General features: G+C 45.9%; 9 protein-coding genes across 9 annotated transcripts; 4 read left to right on the top strand and 5 right to left on the bottom strand. All coding sequences in view use genetic code 12, as the record gives it.

The window, feature by feature from the left end:
- Positions 1-34: 34 nt before the first annotated feature.
- CJI96_0005412 (uncharacterized protein) lies at positions 35-646 on the bottom strand (the record flags this gene model as incomplete). Its single annotated transcript, XM_029036408.2, has 1 exon — positions 35-646. One exon carries the CDS (start codon positions 644-646, stop codon positions 35-37), a length of 612 nt encoding a protein of 203 aa, XP_028889299.2.
- A 790-nt stretch (positions 647-1,436) lies between these two features.
- On the top strand, positions 1,437-2,310 carry RPL43A (60S ribosomal eL43 domain-containing protein; the record flags this gene model as incomplete). The annotated part of the gene is made up of 3 exons (XM_054702310.1): positions 1,437-1,472; positions 1,602-1,639; positions 2,034-2,310. 3 exons carry the CDS (start codon positions 1,437-1,439, stop codon positions 2,308-2,310), a joined length of 351 nt encoding a protein of 116 aa, XP_054558285.1.
- A 538-nt stretch (positions 2,311-2,848) lies between these two features.
- On the top strand, positions 2,849-3,421 carry CJI96_0005414 (ESCRT-II subunit protein VPS25; the record flags this gene model as incomplete). Its single annotated transcript, XM_029036410.2, has 1 exon — positions 2,849-3,421. One exon carries the CDS (start codon positions 2,849-2,851, stop codon positions 3,419-3,421), a length of 573 nt encoding a protein of 190 aa, XP_028889301.2.
- A 1,002-nt stretch (positions 3,422-4,423) lies between these two features.
- Positions 4,424-6,151, top strand: URA7 (CTP synthase URA8; the record flags this gene model as incomplete). The annotated part of the gene is made up of 1 exon (XM_029036411.2): positions 4,424-6,151. One exon carries the CDS (start codon positions 4,424-4,426, stop codon positions 6,149-6,151), a length of 1,728 nt encoding a protein of 575 aa, XP_028889302.1.
- An 868-nt stretch (positions 6,152-7,019) lies between these two features.
- Positions 7,020-7,940, bottom strand: CJI96_0005416 (uncharacterized protein; the record flags this gene model as incomplete). The annotated part of the gene is made up of 1 exon (XM_029036412.2): positions 7,020-7,940. The coding sequence occupies one exon, from the start codon at positions 7,938-7,940 to the stop codon at positions 7,020-7,022; it is 921 nt and encodes a 306-aa protein (XP_028889303.2).
- Positions 7,941-9,971: 2,031 nt separating this feature from the next.
- Positions 9,972-10,922, top strand: CJI96_0005417 (uncharacterized protein; the record flags this gene model as incomplete). Its single annotated transcript, XM_029036413.2, has 1 exon — positions 9,972-10,922. The coding sequence occupies one exon, from the start codon at positions 9,972-9,974 to the stop codon at positions 10,920-10,922; it is 951 nt and encodes a 316-aa protein (XP_028889304.2).
- Positions 10,923-10,955: 33 nt separating this feature from the next.
- On the bottom strand, positions 10,956-11,723 carry CJI96_0005418 (mitochondrial 37S ribosomal protein mS42; the record flags this gene model as incomplete). The annotated part of the gene is made up of 1 exon (XM_029036414.2): positions 10,956-11,723. The coding sequence occupies one exon, from the start codon at positions 11,721-11,723 to the stop codon at positions 10,956-10,958; it is 768 nt and encodes a 255-aa protein (XP_028889305.1).
- Positions 11,724-12,131: 408 nt separating this feature from the next.
- Positions 12,132-13,400, bottom strand: TIP41 (Tip41p; the record flags this gene model as incomplete). The annotated part of the gene is made up of 1 exon (XM_029036415.2): positions 12,132-13,400. One exon carries the CDS (start codon positions 13,398-13,400, stop codon positions 12,132-12,134), a length of 1,269 nt encoding a protein of 422 aa, XP_028889306.2.
- A 422-nt stretch (positions 13,401-13,822) lies between these two features.
- GDE1 (glycerophosphocholine phosphodiesterase) lies at positions 13,823-17,692 on the bottom strand (the record flags this gene model as incomplete). The annotated part of the gene is made up of 1 exon (XM_029036416.2): positions 13,823-17,692. One exon carries the CDS (start codon positions 17,690-17,692, stop codon positions 13,823-13,825), a length of 3,870 nt encoding a protein of 1,289 aa, XP_028889307.1.
- Between the last annotated feature and the right edge of the window lie 1,020 nt (positions 17,693-18,712).

Below are 18,712 nucleotides of genomic sequence, written 5' to 3' on the forward strand. Positions count from 1 at the left end.
TGCAAACATCAAATGTAGAGTAAACCTATTGCCTTTAGATTGGCGAAAGGTGGTGATGAAGTCGCTCTCTCAATTCGTGAAGTCGATCAGACTCGTTCTGGATCCCCCGCAACCGGAGGTGAAGACAGGCCACGAAGTCAGCCATTTTCCTTCCCAGATGCTTCAGGATCTTGCTAACAAAAGCCCTTTTCAACAGCACCCTGTTCTGTTTGCTCAGTAAGTCGCAGGACTCCTTCGAGCACGTTGTAGACCTCAAATCAGCCAATTCTTCTTCTTCTTCTTCTTCGCCATTCGCCTGCCGCCAAAAGTACTGGTAGTCCAGCAACAATTTCACCAAGCTGCGTTGTCTTGCAAACCACAGTGGATACATTCTCTCTTCCTCCACGAGCCAGCACAAGTGTCTCAGTCTCGTAACCTCAAGCTTCTCAGGAAGCGTATGAGCAGAGCATCCCAACAGCAGTAGGCACATTTTTCTGCCACCAGAAACCACTCCACAAACAAAATCTGTTGTTTTCTGCTGAAGCTGGAGCACCTCGTGTGGACGAAGCGTGACCAAGGCGTTGAACTCTCCATTCTCGCCGAGATACTCGTCGCCGAAACTGCCGTTGGCGTTTACAAGTTTTCGTGGGGACAATGAGACGGGCATGGGATGGATTTTGTGGAAATTCAATGAGGGGGAAGAATTGTTTGATTTTCGAAAGCTTGGGATGAGGAGGGCTATTTTCTTGTGGAGTTGAAAGAGACGGTGGATTTTGCAGCCATTTTGGAGCCAAAAAAATGGCTGCGAAAAGAGAAAGGAAGTTGAGTACTTAGGGAGTTTGGGCTGGGGAACATGTGAGCACAGTCGAATGGCAAGAGAATTCAGAGATGGTATCCGATTACTCTCTCTTCAATGAATACAAAAAACAAAAAAAGAAAAAAAAAATCTTTCAGCAACTTCAATTTCATGCTGGAAGCATTGCTTGGATTTTGACTGTGTCTTAACTTCAGTGGTCACTCTCCATGTGACTATGAGAGTTAGTTGTATAAGATAAATTGCTCATACTACAACTGCTGGATTCAATTGTGTCATCATTCCATGGGATTTAAGATCGTGGCTTCATCGTTTCTGGGGAGGAAGACAGACTATGATAAGTTCTCGCCACTTTAATTGGCCTTACTTGCCATATGTCTCACCCACCGTCAGCAAACAACTCAAGAAGACTGTCATCTTTCTTTGTACTCTATCGTAACGTTTATTGATTTACAAAGTACATCAGAAAGGTTTGGTAGCTTGTAGTAGTTGCAAATGTGTATCCTCAGTGGAAGTGGTGGCTGCGAAAAGAGTCTCATCAAAAGGAGTATTCACCATCTCTGTGAGCCATTTATAGGGTTTTGATGAGTTTTTGGTCTTTGAATTAGTGCATAATTCGACATTCACAGCTTTTTATCAAGTCATGAGCCAAATTGAATTCACCTCTGACACCTGCAGGGTTCAAGCCCTCATCTCTCTTCTTGCCACGTGACTACAAGATCCTGCTCACTGTGCACTTTTCGCCCTGGCACTACTGCGATTTTTTCCACCCCAGCGCACCCAGTAGGAAAAAAAAAAGTCCCAGTAGAAGCCTGGTTTTTTTACCTATCACCTACAACACACAATGTATGTTTGAATAAGACATGAAAGAGGCAGAAGTACTTGAAGAAGCTGTTGTTGTTATTGTTTTTGATATTATTATGATTCCAAAGCCGTCCATATAATTCAAAATAACCACCTCCCCGAGAAGATCCCCAAAAGATGAAAAGTCTATCCAATGAAAATCAGATCAAACTGATCAGAGTAAAGAGCGATTCAAAAATCGTACAACTCGATCTAATCACGAACCTGTAAAAGTATCGCAGAAGTTTCCAAATCCACGATGTCCATCGCCGCTCACTCATCGTCATCGACTTGTTCCACATGTCAAACATGGTGTTCACCACGCCCTCGTCCATAGATTTCCACTGATTACTCCACTTCTGCCTCCATCGCACCCAAACATCTACTAACAAAACAGGACTAAGAGAACTAAGAAGGTCGGCATCACCGGTAAGTTCGGTGTGAGATACGGTTCTTCCTTGAGAAGACAGACCAAGAAGTTGGAGGTGCAGCAGCACGCCAAGTACGACTGTTCTTTCTGCGGTAAGAGAACCACCAGAAGAACCGCTGCTGGTATCTGGCACTGCAAGGCTTGCGGCAAGACCGTTGCCGGTGGCGCTTACACTGTGTCCACTGCCGCTGCCGCCACCGTCAGATCGACCATCCGTCGTTTGAGAGACTTGGCCGAGGCCTAAGTAACCTAATGATATACATTTAAGGAGAAGACTGTAGAAGTAGGATGGCGTGAAAAGATTCAAGGTGCTAATAGTACGTGTGAGTGCATTATCTGGCAGGTGGTCGTTCGAGTAAGTGACATGAGATGTTGGTATTTAAATGATTGTACTCTTAATCTCTTGGCTCTGTTGTGTGGTCATTTGCTAGACGACAGTGCTACGGAAGGCACTAGTAAGATGAACCTCAAAGTTGCTTACCGAGACCCTCTCCCGATTGAACCCCCACAGTAGGCTAATCTACATTTTCTAAATCCTGCAAGTTCATTGGTTCCTTTTTTTTTTATTTTTTTTTTTTTTTTCTTGTTGTGTCCTTGCATGTTCCTTATATCTATCTGCTTCTCACCACTAAGTCTACATTTTCGCACCCACTGTCTACTACTACTCAATTCCTACTGCTAACATAAAAGCGATCGACACCTCTACCTCCACAACTTGAGGTCACAACCACAACAATTGATAAATTCACCAGTATAATTCACCAAATACAATTCACCTGCACATGTTCGAGTTCCCCAAGCTACATTCCTTCCCGCCCTTTTTCACCAAACAGAGCAACTCCACCATCCTAGAACACCAGCTCGAGGCCTGGTCCCTGCTCATTCTCTCCTACTGTGAACACTACCACATCTACAGCCTACTGGCCACGGGATCGGTGCTTTCTGCTCAAAGCAAAGACGAGGAATTCCCGCCACTTTTCGAGAACAAGCTCGTCAACAGATCCTGTCTGGACACTTTCAGAAGAGAAATCCTCAGCCATATGATCCACAAAAACCACAGGGCCATGTACATCGACCAGAAGAAGCTGTATGCGGGCGTTCTCATTCTCTGGCGCACGTTGCCCGAATGGGCAAAGCTTTTAAGAGACTACGTCGACAGCACGGGCCAGCTCGGAACGATTTTGACCGTGTACGAGTTGACGCAGCTGGAGGACTCGACAACGAGTGAGGAGTTCAGGAACATTGACTACAATTTGTTTGTGAAGATCTTGCAGTTGCTCATGAAGCAGGGCAAGGCGCAGATCTTGATGACAGAAGATAACTCGGGTCAGATCGAGGGCGTTAAGATCGTGTGAGGGAGGAGAAATTATAGAGAAGCTGCGGAAGCAGCTCCAAGAAATGCATTGATTGGTTAATTGTTATTGTAGGGGCCTCTGCCCGGTTTTGCCAATGAGAGACGGTGTGTCATCGTCCTCAACAGGCGAATATTGAAGTCTGAAAGAGTGCCGTTTGAAGGTACCTTGGCTGCATCTACAGTCGAAGGCGTATACAACGGCAGACATTCAAAAATGATATGATGCGATAGGTAGCAAAGAGCGCATGATATTTATTCTTCTATGTGATTTTTGGGGTGAGCCGATGAAAGGGAATAATTACAAGGAGCAAGTATGAAAGTGCTAGGAGACGATCTGAAGGAGGATTGATCTTCCCTTACAAACGAGGGCATCCGATTCGGATTATTCCCCATGAAATTCCCAGTTGAAAGGATCAAACGTGTTGATATGAGGCTTTCCTTGAGACTTCAAGCCAGATGCTTCTTTCCTGTGACACTAGAAGCAGAAGATACACTGTTTATCCTGATGTATCGAACTCAACAACTAGTGAAGCACGTCTTTCCCCTCATTTACCTCTACCAACACAAAAATCTGCTTACACCTCCAGATTTTCTCCATTCTTCCTAAACACTCCGTCACTGTATTTGTCGTCCCCAACGACCTTTGCCTTCGTTCTATCATCTCCCCAAATTCATCTCCCTTTGCATTATTCTGTGCATATTTCGCAGCCATTTCCCAGCACATACTCTGTCTACCATCACCAGCCAAGAACCTGAAATTCAGCTTTTCACCAAGCTCACAACTATAAGGGTACCTTAACATGCAAAAAGCATTTATAACCCAACTCTTTTTTCAACTAGCTCTTTCTTCCAAGATGAAATTTCTACCTAGTACTATCGCTACCACCGTCTACTGCACCTCATCGCACGCGCCAAAAATTCTCACCGTTTCCTCTGATTTTTCTTCTTCTTCCCGCTTAATTCTTTAAGAGGGTCCAAACATTCCAAGCCTCAATACTTTACCATGAAATACGTTGTTGTCTCCGGTGGTGTCATTTCGGGAATCGGTAAGGGCGTGCTTGCGTCGTCCACCGGTTTGCTTTTCAAGACCTTGGGTTTCAGAGTCACCTCCATCAAAATCGACCCATACATGAACATCGACGCGGGTACAATGTCTCCCTTGGAGCATGGTGAGTGTTTTGTTTTGAACGACGGTGGAGAGGTCGACTTGGACTTGGGAAACTACGAGCGGTACTTGAACATCACCTTGACCAGAGACCACAACATCACCACGGGGAAGATCTACTCGCATGTTATTGAGAGAGAAAGAAAAGGTGACTACTTGGGCAAGACGGTGCAGGTTGTTCCACACATCACTGAGGCCATCCAGCAGTGGATTGAAAGAGTCGCCAGAATCCCTGTGGACGAATCTGGCTTGGAGCCAGAGGTGTGTATCGTAGAGTTGGGTGGTACTGTGGGAGACATTGAGAGTGCTCCATTTGTGGAGGCCTTGAGACAGTTCCAGTTCAGAGTGGGGCTGGAGAACTTCGCCTTGATTCATGTTTCGCTCGTTTTGGTGATTCACGGTGAACAGAAAACTAAACCAACCCAGGCGGCCATCAAGGAATTGCGCTCCCTCGGTTTGAACCCAGACATGATTGCGTGCAGATGCTCAGAGGAGTTGGAAGTGGCTACCGTTCAAAAGATCGGCATGTTCTGCCACACGGGTCCCGAGCAGGTGGTAGCCATCAGAGACGTCAACTCCACCTACCACGTGCCACTCTTGTTGCAAGAGCAGCGCATGATGAAGTTCTTGCTGAAAAAGTTGCATTTGGATAAAGTCGACTTGACAGAAGCCGCAAGGGCCAAGGGCGCAGCTCTTTTGTCCTCGTGGAGAAAGTTGACCTCTGCTCACGACAAGTCTGTCGAACAAGTCACCATCGCCCTTGTAGGTAAGTACACCAACTTAAAAGACTCGTACCTTTCAGTGATCAAGGCATTGGAGCACTCGGCCATGCGCTGCTACCGCAAGTTGAAGATCGAGTGGGTCGAGTCGAGCGACTTGGAGATTGAGACCAAGGAGTCCTCTCTCGCTGACTACCACAAAGCATGGCACTTGGTGTGCCAAGCGGACGGTATTCTTGTTCCTGGAGGTTTCGGTTCTAGAGGTATTGAGGGAATGATCGCCGCCGCAAACTATGCCAGAGTTAACAATGTGCCATACTTGGGTGTGTGCTTGGGTTTGCAGGTTGCTGTCATTGAGTTTGTCAGAAACATGGTGGGCATTGAGGGCTCTACCTCGATGGAGTTCCACCCTGAGGCCAGTGAAGAAACCTCCTCCGTGGTGTACATGCCAGACGTTGACCAGATCAACTTGGGAGGTACCATGCGATTGGGTATTCATGCTACGAAGTTTGTTGAGGACTCAGAGTGGTCGAAGTTGAGAAAGTTGTACGGCGGTGCCGACTCTGTGCTTGAGAGACACAGACACAGATACGAGGTCAATCCAAAGTTGATTGACAGAATCGAGACGAAGGGGTTGAAGTTCATTGGTAAGGACGAGACCGAAAAGAGAATGGAAATCATTGAGCTTCAGCATCACAAGTTCTTCGTTGGCACCCAGTACCACCCAGAGTATTGTTCCAAGGTGTTGGACCCATCGAGACCATTCTTGGGATTGGTGGCTGCCTCGGCAGGTATTTTGGATGATGTCATGGCCAGACCCGACATCCACGAGAAGGGGGAGTTTTAAGGACCTTCAAGTTTATCAAGGCATTTTTGCTGTAACTTTCTTTTTAGTGTACACTAAGCTATTTTGCATTCTATAATTTTCATAGACAATCATCATGTTATCACGTACGCAAGGCACGCACGCTCCACAATCTTAAGCTATGAGACTCAAGAGGGCCATGTAGAGCAATAAATTTCATGGATATTATGCCGGTTCCGGATGGGCATGCATCGGTAAAATCATTATGTTTGAAACTTTGCAAGCCAAATTTGGTGAATTGAGAAGCTCTTCGCCATACGTCAAGATAGGGATTCATGTTCCATTAAAGCAACGCACGGAAAGTTTGATCAATTCTTTTGTAGTGGCTGCAAACACACCTGGACCTTTTAGACTTTTCGAAGGCCATTGTACCACCTTGCAAATGAAGTCCTGTCCCCAATCAGCCACTCAGAGGCTAATTGGGCCTCTAGAACGCGATAATGAGCCCACATACCTTGAACAAACGGCCCCCTAACGTCCTGGCAACTATATTCTAGCTTTCCACGTGATGGGCTGACCCGTTATGCAACTATTATCGATGCACGGGTTTGCTCCCCGCAGACCCGATCCCGGGTATATAAAGCTGGCCAGCTTGATCAAAAAAATCTCCTTTTTTTTACCCACTCATCATAAATTCAACAACAATGCTTAACTATAACGAACCTGAGAACTGTCCCTGTGGCGACAACTGCCAATGCGGTGAGACCTGCAAGTGCGGCCTGAAGCACAACTAGTGGTGACTTCACCCGATGATATCTATGACATTTGTATAGGAATTTGACAATTGACTTGTTTTACGGACAACATTGTAGCCAAAAGCGCTCTGTCTCTTGACAATCGCCAATTGATTTCACTTCAATAGCTGGGTGAGGTCGGCGTCGGTGGGAAGCTTCTCAAATTCCCTGACCCTCAGCTTTGCCAATTCTCTAGTCTGAATCGTCTCTTTGACAAACTTGGCAACTTTGGAATCACTCGCTAATTTCTTGCTGTCTTCTAATCGCTTGATTATATCGCTGTCACCAACAGCAGCAACACCCACCCAAGCTTTCGTATAGGTGGCACTGAGCTCCACTGCACGAAGGAAGGAATCCCTGGCCTCTTGGAGAAGTGGGTAGAGTGTGAGTAGATCCTTATCCTTCTCTGACTTTGTCTTATCCTGTTGCAAGAAACGATAGAATTGATAGAGACCAGCTTTATAGAACATGTTGTAGGCCAAAGGCTCATGAAGAAGCACCTCCTTAATACAGAAGACGGCCTCGTCGTAGTGACCAATCTTAGCGTACTGATCGGCCAACTCTGCCCAGGTGACCACATCGGCAGGCTGAATGTTTAAGTAAAACACCAAGCTCTTGATGTACTCCGGAACGTTTCCCGACCCGTCAGCCTTGTATTTGGCAAACGTGGCCAACCTTCTTGACGCTCTAAGTTCAGCCTGGTCCAGTCCAAGAGCGTCCACGGCCTCTTTGTCCTTGCCCGTAGCCTCATAGTACATAGACTTCAAGATCTGGTACTTCTGGCTTTTTTTGCCGGAAAACTCATCGTTGAAGCGATCAAGCATCGACTTGGCCAAAACATCGTGGTTGGTGAGAAGCGACACGTGGAAGTATAACTCGTAAACGTCAAAAAGGTCCAGGGGCTCTAGCGTTTCCTGGGCAGTGGGGAGATACTTGCCCACTTGTTGGTGGAGGTCATGAAGCTTCTCTGGGGTGAAACGAGCGTACGATCCCGTGTTGAGGATTTGGATGAATCTTTGGGCAACTCTATCAGACATCGAAAGAAAAGAAGAAGAAAAAGAGGACGCTGCGGAGGAAATCAGGCAGGGTATATATACTTCAACTGTGGTGGTTACGCCATGAGCAAATTCTCCTGCACGGCCACAGTGCTAGCCCAGCACCTCCTCAATCTTCTACAGCTACCGATGGTACTTAACTATGGGTATTCGACGATAAACTTTAGTATTCTGATAGCAGCTGAACTCTGCTTTATCAGCCAAATTTATGAAATGAAGGCAACCTCTAAGATGGGCTCCACTTCGGCTCCGACTTGGGCTCTACAGTCAGTATCTTCATTTTTACAGGCTCGTTGCTCAAGGTTCCACTTCAGCAACAATCTGCTTTTCGCCCGACTTACGCTGTAGTGTTGTAGCCTTTCTCGCTACTCTCTTTGCCTTACTTGCACCTCTTTTCTCGCGGTTCTTCAACACCCTCTCTATCAGCTTGTTCAGTCTCCCTTATTTTTCCACAATTCTTCGAAATCTCTGTTCATTTGTTTCAAAGATTAATTCTTGAGGCCTGGTTCAGCCTAAATCAGGTCATTGAGAGTGGTATCGCTCTGAAAGGTCTCTCTTGCTCTCTGCTGAATATCACCATCACCAATTGGAGGAAACACTCCTTGAAGCAGTTTCTTCGTTCCTTCTCTCCTTCTCCTCCCTTTCCTCGTCTTTGTTGTACTCAATAAAGACTTTTTTTATCTTCTGATTGGAATTGACTTGCAAAATGGCAGTGGGAATCTCCGTGGCTGCAAAGTAAGCACTTGTTCCCATATATGTCGCCCTGAGGGAACTATATAGTCCAACCGTCCTCACGTAGAGTAATTTGAGCTTGTGCCAGTAAATCTGCGGCAACCTTGTCTCTGGAATGGAACTTCGCCACGGCTAAACGGTAGTGGGTGAAGAATTGGGCCAATTCGTGTGGGCCCCATTCGATTGCGACCATGTAGTTGTCTGGAGTCAAGAGTGAACCGTCAGAAGTCCAGATGGTGTTGCATACATTTGCCGAAAACGAGTGACCGTCATACGTTCAGTAAAGTTGTGGACGTGGAGGTGGAGAAGGCGGAAGTGAGTCCATGACTCTGAGGTTGTGTTTGATGGAATTGATACGACGGTGCCGATTATATGAACGTTTATAATTTTGGGTAAGAATTGAGATTTTGAGATTTAATTTTATTGTCAACCGGCTCTTTAAGAAGATGTTGAAAGTAGGCTAGGTGGTAGGTGCCAGATACATTTGCAACCAATTTCAAACGCAGTAGGAGGATTAGAGGAACGCCGTTCGTGAAGAGGGAGCGAAGGGTTGCCTGATTTGACAGGAATCGTTCAATTTACAAGACTATGATGTTTCTAGCCTCATTCGAGTTTACAAATATTACCTCATTTTGGTGTACCTGAACTCTTGATAGGTTCTATAGGGGCCAGGTAATGGCTGCGAAAAATGAGATACTAAGGTGGCCAGTGGAGGCATGAAGACATAAAGGGAGATATCTATGGATTCCAATTACTGGAGATAACGCTGGTCAGTTAGTCAGATGATACGATACTATATGTTTTTTTTTTTTTTTTTTTTTCTCATTCTTCATGATATCTTCACATCTCTCTCCAGATTCTGTCCGTTCCTAACAATTTTGCAACTCTCGCTTTCACACCATAGGGAAAAGTGCACATCAAAAATTCAAAAATCAGCTATGACAACCTAAGTAACCAAGTTCAAGGTTAAAATCACCTCTGCTTACCATGCAATTAGCTTTTGGAGAATCTAAAGCTCCGATTTCTACCTGTCTACATCGACCTTACATGGCACAGAGGTAGTATCGGGGCCAACCCACCGGTCACCAATTAAGACTTTCGTCAGAATCGCTCAAAGTGTACAACTTCACCTTCCATGATTCATTAGGTACCTCATCCCCTATCTCAATCCCAAAATTGCATTGTCAACTGTGAATCCCCAGATTATCAACGCTAATCATACTACATCGCGGTTCGCATCAACAAACACTACTACTTGAACACCTTCAACCACATTCCACAATGTCATTCAGCGAAGCGTGTGACGAGCTCCTCAAAACAGGAATCCTCGACCATGAGCACGGAATCCCAAAACTATGGCACAAACTGGCAGACGAACTCCAGAAACCTCAGGGCCCCCATGATCAGTACTATAATCTCAACAAGAGACTCTTGGCCAATCTAGACGAGATTGTCTACAAAGATAAGTTCAAACAATTGAGGGCTTTGTCCGCTGACGAAATTGATTCCTTGTACGAGGAAATGATACAGCTGGAGCCGTTGAAGCTGTTGCCTCCTGGTACTGATCTCGACGCCTTCTTGGAGAACCACACGAAAGCATTCAAAACGGGAGTGCTCATGGGAGACTACCTTCCGTCTGCTTTGCCTATAGTTCGTGCAATCCACCATGGAAACAACAATTTGGCTGACCTGGAGATCTCAATCTTAAACAACCTCAAGAGGCTCTACTCGCACTATAACGACCACCCAGCCAATGTGAAATATCTCATCAAGGCATACAGAGAGAAGAACAATGTGACAGCAGAGACAGCTTCAGTGGCCGCTGAAGTGCAAAGCTACATCCATTCAGTGTTGCTACCTAAGCTTCAAAGGTTAGAGAAGCTAAACGCAGAATTACAGGTGCTCCAGAACACATACAACAACCAGGTGGAGGCGAGATCTAGTGCTGCGGAGAAGGCGCCTTTGGAAACGAAGAAGCTTCGTGCGGAGGTGCTACTGCTCTCTAAAAGACTTACTTCTCTAGCTGTTCTCTGCGACTTTCTTCCGAACTTGATCTTGTGCCAGGCTTCTAACTGGCACTCAGACAAGCTGCTACGCACCATTCTTGGAGACTGCCAAAACATCGCTGAAGCAATTGAAGGATATATACCCACCCTTCATTACAGAAAAGCAAAATCCTTGAGAGTTGATGACCTTCTACAAATTGATTTTGAACCGCTTGCGAGCGTGTAGTATATTTACAAGATGAGAGTCTATTTGGTTTCTTCAAATCTCAAACAAACGCTTGTTGATAACTTCCCAATTGATGCAATCCCATACCTTCGACAAGTATTCAGTTTTGCCTGTGATGCCATAATCTGTCAAGTAGGACACATCCCACACGTTCAACGCTAAAAGGGGCAAAGTCAAATCAAGCTCCTTGTTTCTGCCTTTTTCCTTGAGCGCATTCAACGCATCAAAGCTCTCTTCCGAAACAGCACCGTTCATGTCCAACAGTTGGTTCTTACCATAAAAGTATGGCGTGCCGTCGTTGTTGCACCGTATAATCTTCATCGACTTATCAGGCAACTCCACCAAAAAAACCCAACCTTGGCCGTTGAGCTTTTCCGCTTCCCTGAGCATGCTATTTTTGAACTCCTCCAAAGTAGGAATATCCTGGTCCGCCAAACGGTCCATGATAAATCTGGACGGCCTGGTGTGCTTCACTGCTTCCTTGTCACCTAGCTGCTGGAAGAAGAAATGGTTGTTATGGGCCTGAGAAGCGTAATGGAAAGTGTGCTGCTCTGTGGTCTGCTTTGCTGTGTTCAACAAGATGAAGTACGCTGTTCTCGTTTCGTTGGCTGTGCCCACAGTTTGTAACGTGAGGTTTGTCGTCAAAAACTTCTGGTAATCGAGCCAAGCGGTTTTGAAGCCTTCCGGCGAGTACAAACCTTCAATGCCGTTTTTCGCATAGTGGCTCTGATTTTTTAAAATGGGAACAGTGTGGATTCCACGAGTAGCTCGGCGTATCGTAAATCCTAGCCGGCGGAACATGACTAGGTTTATATATTCAAGGTGTGTTCTGCCTATGGAGTGAAAAATGCTGCAACACCTACAAGTTTTTTTGATACTGTCGCGTGCACGACCTACAAGGATGTAAGGACAAACAGCACTACAAATGAAATTGAGTAGCTTATACATGCTTTGATTGGTTGAAATGACTAGTGGGGAATCTCTAAGACATTAAATTTGTTTCGAATTGTAGTACCGAGCTCGTCGTATGGTGGTCTCCTTTTCAAAGGAGCCACACCGATACTGCGAAGGAGGCCATGAAGACTACTTCAACTTCACGAGATAAATGTCCGGACACACGATCTTGAAAATGAGACTATAACTGTTTTCATAGTCTGAATGATGAGCCAATGCTTATCACTAAGGTAATATGGCATAATTTTGTGCCCTTCAGGACTGTAGACTGGCTTCTTTACTCAGCTCACCTACGAGCTCTTCTATTTCACGATTCACTAGAGGCATGTTTTGGGAGACCCAACCAGCGTCCCGCAAATGTCTCTTTGGATCAGCTGTTCTGGGTAGTTTCTGGCACATATCATCGTACAGAGCCTCCTGGGTCTTGTACTCTCTCAACACTTCGTTCGACTCAAAGTCAATGAAAACCCTCGTGTCTCTGATTCTGAAGGCCACATCATCCACACGCAAGAAGAACCGACACAAGAGAAGCAAGCACAGGTGCATCACTCTAACTTTGGTGGAGAGCATCGAAATGCCATTGTCGCCTAGCTCGTCCTCGAACAAGATGGACTCATCAAAGAACAAGATGGGGTCGGGTCGAAGAAGCTTCTGCACCGGAATAGCCTTTTCTGTAGGTTTAAATTGAGCCTTCGTTAGTGTGCCCTTGTAGTTTGTAGAGTAGGTCCAATCGTAAGGTTTCACAGATTCAAGCTCTGACCCCGATACCGAGCCAGACCCAGATGCGGGACCGGATCCTGATAAAGCCTCTTTGTTCACGGCATCAGCTTTAGCCTTGGGCCGCGTGCTGAGCCACTCTTCATAGTAACTGACCTTAAAATCGGCCTCTTCGTTTAGTGAGTCCAACGCATCCAAGGTGTTGAATTCAATAGCTGCGCCCGTCTTGTCGTTGACCAATCGCACGTGGTTATTGCCAAATATCATCTCTGGCAAAGGAAACTCGAACCTCGTGTCATTCAAGTGGTCCAATTCGTCCAGCAGGAGAATTGGACCCTTCATCGTGTATATGCTCCAATCGTTTACTGTAATCGAGGGGTTCTGCTCAAACGGAAACGACGCCTTCGGCAGAGGAATGATCACAGTGCCACAATGGCCACACTGTGGGTTCTCACATTTCCCATTGTGACTTTTCGCTGGCACCGAAACTTGTGCCTTTGTGTAATGATTGTGATGGGGATCACTGTAGTTTGGAGCAGCTGTAGTACCTAGAGAGGGGTTCCTCAAGGGCACTCTGGCATGAAGGTCCTGGGTATTCTGAATAACTGTGTTTGCAGTATGTTCTGGACCTCTGGCTACAGCACTGGCGCTAGCGGTAGGCGGTAAACGGCCCAGTGTGTGAAGCTTTACTTGTTCTCTTGCTTGGTTTATATGGAAGGCGCTGATACCGTGTTGCGAAGCCGAGGTCGGAGGCACTTTCGGGTCTGGAGGGTGATCGGGTTTGGAGAATTGCTCTGGCAGAGACATGGAAAATGGTATATAAGGATGTAGGAGATGAGGTTCGGAAGACTGGCGGAAGAAGGTAGGTGTTGAGGTTACTTACTGTCTGGGGTGCCCTTAGTACAGGAAAGGGTAGTTGTACGAAGAGGCTATGGAGATGGGAATAGGAGACGGGAATAGTGGTAAGAGAAGACAATTTTTCTGAATGATGTAAATTCGTCTAAATAAAACTCTAGAAAATAGATGGGGAAGATTCGGGGTGGTGTATGAGATTGTAGGTGAAGGTTAATCAAATGGTGATGATGGTGAGAAATGGTTGCAAAACTCTTTATGAGTCGTCTCACTATGTGGCCAAATAACAATGAGGAATGAGCCGTAGACCCCTATGAGGAAGCAATGAACAGTTGAAGAGGATAGTGTTTACTCTGTTGATACAATCAACCTTTATTCTAGTACACTGCCTCTTCTTCCTTTCTAAGTCCCTCTCTCACCGCCAACACAGAGTCAGCGATCACAGCATCGACACCAGCCTTCATCTGGATCTTGCATGCCTCTGGATCGTTGTTTTCCACGCCGTAAGTCACGCAAACCAAACCGGAGCTCTTGACAACCTGGGCAAGTCTAGGCGTCTTGACCAACGTTTTGGCATTGCTGACAATACCCAATAGATTCCACTTTTTGGCAAATCTGATGGCGTTTTGCAACGAAGATGCTCTGATGTCGGCCATAGGCTCAGTGCCTGCTTCAGTCAAGTATAAAATCGGCATCGTTGGCTGCTTCAAAGAGAGCAAGAGACATATATCAGGATGGAACGACGAGAACAAAATGTCTCTTCCACTATTGTTCTCCTCGTAAACTGTCTTCAAGATGGTATCGACATAGAAGTTCATATCGTAGGCAACCTCTCCCATACTCTCATGCTGAGCCTCATCCAACATAGGGTACTTGAGTTCGATGTTGAAGCCAACATTCTTGGGTAATTTCTGGAATAGCCTTTTCAAGGTGACAAAGTTCGACGCAACAGACAAACCTCTTGCGTTACCCTTGAAGCCCTTCTCCTTCCAAGTTTTCGTAAGCTTCATTCGGTTGGATATCTGGCTCTGAAATTCTCTGTCCAACTCATCCTCCTCTGCTCTGGATGCGAAGTTGGGCGCCGATGGGTACGACGACATCGATCTAGGTCTGTTGTATTTTCCTAAAAGCTCGTCATCAAGGGCGAAGTTTTTTGTGATGTTCAAGTTGTTGTTGACCTTGTCGTAACTCAAAAATTTGGCATTCTTCTTTGTGGATGCCTCATGCTCACTGAGACCCAAGAACTGCTCTTCCGTCAATGCATGCATTGGAATATCGACACCAGACTCCGCAACCAAAAAGTCGTGGTAAATAACAGGAACATGATCTTTGGTGAGTTGGACATCAAACTCTACGTACGAAGCACCCAAAGAAGCAGCGGCGATGAAAGACTCGACCGTGTTTTCACCCAACTGTAAAGAGTCTCTTTTGTTCATGTTTTTGCCCAAACCTCTGTGGCCTATAACTCTTGTGGAAACCAACTGCTTCCAATAAGTGTCAGAGCGAGTGATGGAAATCTGATGGTGGTCGAACGACTTGGCGCACATGTACTCACATTTGAGAGTGCCCAACATCTCAAGTGAGTCCAATTCCAAAATTGGAACGGTGATAGTGTTGTGAAGCGAACGCAATTTTTCGCCCACCTTCGTGTAAGCACTATTCAACAAAGCGACACCTCTGCCCAAAATCTTGCCCTTCATGGCACCCTTGTGTGTGTTCTGAAGGTTACTCGTAGGATACTGATACGTTGGCACGATGTCAAAGTTTACCACCATATCGTCAGCGCAGAAGCCAGCATCGAGCTTAAATGTGATTGGATCGGTGGCACTGCCATGCTGATCTTCCAATGGCAAATCAACCACAACGGGAGCTTCGATCACATCTTTTGTAACTTTATGACGACAAGTGACAACCAACGAAAGAGCAGTATCAAGTTCAGTAAAGAAACTCTGAGACATGGAGATCTTGTTGAGATCAATAGGTTTCAGCTGGTCACGCAAATCTGTTGTACCTAAAGTGATCAAGATCAACAGCTCACCCTTAGCCAAGTATCTATGACCAAAGGACTTGATGGGTTTCATCTTACGACGGCTAGCAGGAGATCTTGATCTGGAATGACTTCTGGCACGCGAGCGGTCTCTGCCATGACCATTCAGACCCCCATTGTTGATGTTGCTGGTTGAGCTGCTGTCGATCTGCTTGAACTGACGGTAAACCTCGTTCACAGCGTTTCTGTTCAGCTCTGGAAGCTTTTCAATAGAAGAAGTTGACATGAGCATTTCCTCGCTAGTTGGATGCAAGAAGGGCGACGTAGTGTTTGATCCATTTCTTGAAGACGGGTTGTGAGTTCTTGGGGTATTCTTTGAAGGGTCGTCGATGTTGTACAAAAGCAAGTTGTCGTCGGAGGGCTTCAACAAGTCTGCAACAGCTAAATGACCACGCAAGGAAGCGTGCTCCATAGGCAACCAACCAGAATCGTCCACCAAATCGTATCTGGCTGCATAATCAATCAAGGTCTTGACGACATCTTCAAAACCTTCTGCGGCAGCAATGAAAATAGGTGTCCATCCAAAAACACACTCACCCAATTCTGTATCAGCACCTTTTTGCAATAAGTACTTGACAGTGTTCAATTGGTTGAGCTTGGAAGCAACATAAAGAGCAGTCTCCTCATTGTTCTCAGCATCAGTGTAGTTGATGTCAACAAGATTACATTCAAGAAGATTGCGAAGAATGTCCTCACAATCAAGCCTAGTTGCCAAGAGCAACAAGTTTGGACACGACAAAGGCAGACTATTCACAGCAAGAAGGTTTGCTGTCGTCTTGGGATGCTTTCCAATGATAGAGAGGTGCAAAGGAGTCAAACCTTCTTGGTCACCCCATGCTTCCACCAGGTCAATAGGAATAGCAGGATCAATCAAGTTCCATTTTTTCATGTACTCCAAAAGCAAAGAAGTGACGTCTTTGGTACCGTATTGAGCAGCATAGTGGACAGGTGTTCGTAAATAGGTATCCTTGGCTATAAGGAGACTTTGATACTCAGGGTATTTCTCTACCTTCTGCAAGATGTGAGCCAAACCATCGATACGAACAGGGGAAAGCTGAGATCCGTCAGGTCCACTCTCGTTTCCGTACAAACGCTTGATGTCGCTCGATTCTCCAGGATTAGTCTGCTTCTGCTCCTTGATTAGCTGCTTCTTGCCCAAAGAAACAACATGTTGATGGAAGAAGTTTCTGCCGGAAATATCTATTGAGTCAAACAAAGCATTACTATCACCCACCTCTGCAGCGTGCGTTTTGGTGAAATCGACTAAATAATCGAAAAGGCGATCAGTACACGTTACCGAGTTAGCGAGAGTGGCCTTGTTGAGCAACGAGAGAAACAACTTGACAGACTTTTGGCCCCAGTCCAAAGCGTCGAGCTCAGCAATAAGCTTGTCTGCTTCGTTCTGGTAGATGAGCTCATAGAAGTTCTCCATAAACTCCTTATCGAATGAATAGCGCCTGTTACCACCAATCTTCAACACGTTCAAGTTCTGCGTTGTTTTCGATACCTCCTTCTCGGCCTCTAAGGTATTCTCCAACTCAATTTGCTGGTCGCCCAATTGGTTCAAGATCTCATTGATCGTATCCAAGCCGGCCTGAAGTTCGACGCCGTTGGCAAAGGGCAAAGCGTCAACTCTGGTGGTCAAGTAGATTTCTTTGTTGTTATTAGGCAAATTCACCTGGGGCACGTTCTCCTGATTGTCTTCATCGGAGCCCAGCGCATCTACACGCAATTGGTCGTTGGCCAAGTTTGTCAAGTAGAGCAACTTCTTATCGAGCTTCTTTAAGATCTTGATGAAACCCTTGTGATTCAACTCGCCGAACCACTTCAAGTTCCTGTAAATTGCACGAAGCTCCAACGAGATCGACACGATCTCATCAAGCTCATCTGTGGTGTCGACCTGGTGGGTGATTTTCCCATTGGTGTAGCCCAACACATGGACAATCCGGGCGGTTCTTCTGGAGTACTCATTATACTTGGCGTTGTAAAATTCAGACACTCTTTCGATATCTCTATCAAGCTCGTAAAAAAATTGGGAAAGGACTGTCAGAATAAGCTCCGGGAGCTCCAAGGGCGAGTAGGTGTGGTAGTTGATGAATTTGTCGATGGTTTTGATCACTTTCTTCAAGTGCTTATAATTCATGTAATGGACCGACCATTCTGGAATCTGGTGGGACAAGAAGGTCTTGCCGAATTTCATGAAGGACGATACAAGCTTTTTTTTCTTTTACTTTCTGTTGTTGTTGGTGTGTCTACGAGTGATATATAGGCATGGCGCTTTCCCGATGCCATTCCTACACTTTGTGCTCGCTGTGGGGGAGGGCGAGCAGAGAAGGATAGACGGGCTCAAAGGAGAAAGCAAAAGCGGGCTGGTTCGGCAAAGCGTCACGTGGGTGGCAAGGGTCCTCCTGAGCCAGGGAAAAAAGTATAAATAGAGAGGAATTTCCCACACTTTTATTCCAAGCTCGTTGTTTTTCGTAGCTTTTCTTCTCGCCACGTGGTGGCCATGTGTGTCACTCCTCGTGGCCCTGGAGCTGTTTTGGTTGCAAAAAGTCTCAGTGGCACACTCCGTTCGCGCCACGGGGACCCTCGCGGCCCTCGCAGAAACGGTTGGCTTCAGCGTGGAGTAAGGGAGAAGACGAAGTGGGAATAAGATTTGAAAAACGAAAAAAAAAAAAAAAGAGGGATTTGATATTCAGTGAGTTGGGGGTTCACTCATTACTTTTGCTTTTGGCTTTCTGACAAAAGCAAGGGTTCGGTTGAGTGCTCAGGTCTCGGAGGGTGCTCGGTGGAGTGGCCGAAAAAAACGTGGTCCAAGCGGGCGCCTGGAGGCATTGACCCTGACAAACAGGGAGTCCAGGGGGAATTCGAAGATTCAAAGATCACTTTACTTCCAAAAGGTGGTCAGTACTTTTTGGAATGTAACTATAATACATCGTGGGTTTTGTGGCTTTGTGGCTTTGTGTGTCTCTTGCTGGTGGACGCTTCTCTGAGATAAAGTATTCTCCACCGTAGAAGTCAAACTTTAAATTTGCAGGAGATTCTGGTGACTCACCTTCACTATGAGTTTGAGCTTTGATTTTTCTGCTTTTTTCTCTTTCTTCATATATTTTTATATATATTTATTTCTTTTTGTCAGAAGTGCTTTCATTAAAGACTCTAATTTCCAGCGACCGATGTGGTTTTGGTGCTGCAAAATGGAGACCAATTGGCACTTTGA

This window comes from Candidozyma auris, chromosome 7, assembly GCF_003013715.1.
Source record: "Candidozyma auris chromosome 7, complete sequence".
NCBI classification, from domain to species: Eukaryota; Fungi; Ascomycota; class Pichiomycetes; order Serinales; family Metschnikowiaceae; genus Candidozyma; species Candidozyma auris.